Consider the following 3,409-nt stretch of genomic DNA (forward strand, 5'->3'; position numbering starts at 1 on the left):
TTTCCTTAAACGGTAACATAAGTTTCCTATGTCTACAAGTTAAAAAGTAAATAACATTTTTTTGTTGATGACGTGTCTCTAGTCTCTACCAAGCAAATGAGTAAAAAAATAAAACATGAAACCTTAAAAGGCAAGGATTATTATCTATCTGCAAGTTGTAGAAGTTTGAAGAAGAAAGACAGGAAACTAACCCGTGAGTGCAAGACAGAGTAGCCAACCTACTCATCTAGATTCTAATGATAAGAAAGTGACAAAACAACAGATACAAATAAGCAAGTAATTTCACTACAGACAAATTAACTAAGTAATTTATTTTTATTTATTAGTGTAAAAAAATTCACATTATTAATACATTCTCCATTATTTATATTTAAAATTAATAATTAGCTACTCTTGGACCTAATGTTGGTGACCAGGTTAGATTAACATCTAAAATAATAATTTCAGAATTCAAAACGATTAGCCATTATTAGCATTTTAATATTTTTTGTGTTTACATGAGTATTAACTATTTATATAATCAAATGAAATTTACCAAAAATAAATGAAAAGAAAATATTGTTAGTGGAAGGGTGGTGGTGGGTGATAAAGTGAGGTGGTGGGTCGGTGAAAGAAAAGACCAAACCCAAAGAAAATTTAAGCAGAAAAACAGTGTTGTGTAATGCCAAATTGTTCTAATCTGTTGGGATACTTTTTTTTAATTTTACTTGAAAAGTGCATAAGCAGAGTAATTTAATGAGAAAAATATATATACACTGTTACTTTATTATTTATTGCTTATTTTCAACCATTATTTACTTTTAAAATATATTTGTAAGTTTGATCTTGTAGGAAAAAATGAATGGAAATAAAAGGCTTGAAAGTAACCTCAAAATTTTACTTCATGTCTCTCAAGCTTTTATCTTACTTTCCAAAAAATCACGAAATGATGAATAATACTTTAATTATATATAAATCTCTATATTAAAGATATATATATGACCCCTATATACACAACATCCTTGTCCTAAAGTTTTATGGAGATGATTAAATTATATTATTTTGATTTAAGAATAATAATAATTAATCCAAGAATTTAAAAGTATTGATACATATTGTATTTGTTTCACTAGAATGATCTGATCCTTGAGCAGCATATATACCCCTTTCTCTTCTCACTCTCTCCACACTAAACCATCACCATCCTCATCCAAAAGTTTCTTCCTTTCTCTGCCTTCAAGGTTTTCCTTTCAGAACTTGGGGTTCTTTGGGTATCTCATACTATTCCCATGACTAAGGACGTTGAGATTACTGAACGTGGTTCCTTCTCTGGAAAGGACTACCATGACCCTCCTCCAACACCCTTCATTGATGTTGAAGAGTTCACTAAGTGGTCCTTCTATAGGGCACTCATAGCTGAGTTTATAGCTACTTTGCTTTTCCTTTACATTACTGTACTCACTGTTATTGGTTACAAGAGCCAGAGTGATGTTAAAGCTCATGGTGATATATGTGGTGGTGTTGGTATTCTTGGCATTGCATGGGCTTTTGGTGGCATGATCTTTGTTCTTGTTTACTGCACTGCTGGAATCTCTGGTTTGTTACTCAAACTCTCTCTTTCTTTCTTCAGATCTCTCTCATTCTTTCTATAATATAACATAATACTGTAATACCAAGTCATTTAGTCTTTTTTTTGCTTCATGTTGTGCAAGTTTTCATCTTTCTCTCATATTGTTTCAACTTTCCTGTTTTGGGTGTCTATAAAGATGTGAACTTGAAGGGAATTTCATGCATTGTTTTGTAGTTTTTTTGAACAGAGGAACTTGCTTAGTTTTGTGTTCTCATTTTAGTTCCTTATTACCATAAAAACAGAGAAACTTGTTGTCTTTGAACTTCAAACCTCATTTTTCGTACTACAAGTATAACCCCATTTTCAGTGGAGAGTACTTAGCAATGTTTTTCAAATTTAAAGGCTTTACCTGCTTATTTTCCTTATCCTCTCAGTTTTTCTCAGACTCAAAGCAGAGAAAGTTGCTGTTAACAAAGTGATGAATAATAGTATTCACATGATTTATGTACCATAAAGTATTCACATGATTTGTTAACAAAGTATCCCTCATAATCTATGAAGGACCCATAAAAAAGTAGTAGATGGTAATGCCACGGGTACTAGATAAATATTAGTATTTTATTAAAAAGCATAAAACCAAGGTTAACTTTTAATACATTTTTTCTTTCTTTCTTTCTTTCTTTCAAGTTAGTGATTCTTTTTAACCTCATAAAATAATGGTATATGTGTTGCTATAATTACAAGGTCTCTATTGATTCATTTGCAGGAGGTCACATTAACCCAGCAGTGACATTTGGTCTATTCTTGGCACGCAAGGTGTCTTTGCCAAGAGCTATCTTATACATAGTGGCTCAGTGTTTAGGAGCAATTTCTGGTGTTGGGTTGGTCAAGGCTTTCAACAAATCTCTTTACACTAGGTATGGTGGTGGGGCCAATTCCCTCAATGAGGGTTATAGCACTGGTACTGGATTGGGTGCTGAGATTATTGGAACCTTTGTTTTGGTCTACACTGTTTTCTCTGCCACTGATCCCAAGAGAAATGCTAGAGATTCACATGTTCCGGTACTTTCTCAATCCTTTACTATCTTATTTTTATTATTTATATTCATGCATACCTTGATTTTAAATAAATGCATATCAGTGATGTATGAATTGCAGAAGATAATGTTGCTTGATTCCTGTGTTGTGTTGAAAAAGTTGATTAGGGGGAATAGAAAATTAGTTTTCAGAGACAATAATCTTAATTTGCTTCTTGGTAAAGGGAAAAATAATTGTTTTTTGCTTCTATAGTAGTCATGACTCATGAATAACATAACATCACTTAATAAGAAAAACAAAAAAGAAATTTGGTTGAGGAGCACTAGAGCACTATGAAATGCAATGATGATTTGTTTAATTAAATATTCCTCGTTTTCATTGATAATATGGTCGAATGTCATATAATGAAATTGTCTTGTTATCATTTTTCACATGTATATGATTTTCTATGTGTGCACATGCCTATCCTCTCAATTATTTGCCAGATTGGCATGATGGTGCATCTTATCTGTTATATCATCTCCATTTTCCATTTCCTAAAAAAATGTTGGGACAAAAGTTATATATACTAATAATAATACTATTGTATTACTAATATAATAAATTTTATGATTATATGAACCAGTCTATACTCTATAGCCTATTTATTATTAGCCCTCATATAAATCAGCCCAAACCACTTTATTAAAACTTCATACTCAAGAAAATAGTATTAGACAGTGTTCAATGTTCATGACTTTTTATATTTTTTTGCCTAACTTTTCTTGCTTGTTTTCTTCTAGTCAACTTGTTTGGTTGACAATTTTCAAAAAAAAAAAAAAA

The 3,409-nt window shown here is 31.3% G+C and overlaps 1 protein-coding gene across 1 annotated transcript in view; it reads left to right on the forward strand.

Annotated features, from left to right (window-relative positions):
* The window catches only part of LOC109346688 (aquaporin PIP2-1-like), a 3,679-nt gene continuing 1,418 nt past the window's right edge, over positions 1,149-3,409 (forward strand). Inside the window, exons 1-2 of the mRNA XM_019586388.1 lie at positions 1,149-1,575; positions 2,316-2,611. Coding sequence (XP_019441933.1) covers positions 1,269-1,575; positions 2,316-2,611 — 603 coding nt within the window. The 5' untranslated portion in view covers positions 1,149-1,268. The remainder of the gene's footprint in view (positions 1,576-2,315; positions 2,612-3,409) is intronic.

The sequence above is a fragment of the Lupinus angustifolius genome, chromosome LG04, assembly GCF_001865875.1.
Source record: "Lupinus angustifolius cultivar Tanjil chromosome LG04, LupAngTanjil_v1.0, whole genome shotgun sequence".
NCBI lineage: Eukaryota > Viridiplantae > Streptophyta > Magnoliopsida > Fabales > Fabaceae > Lupinus > Lupinus angustifolius.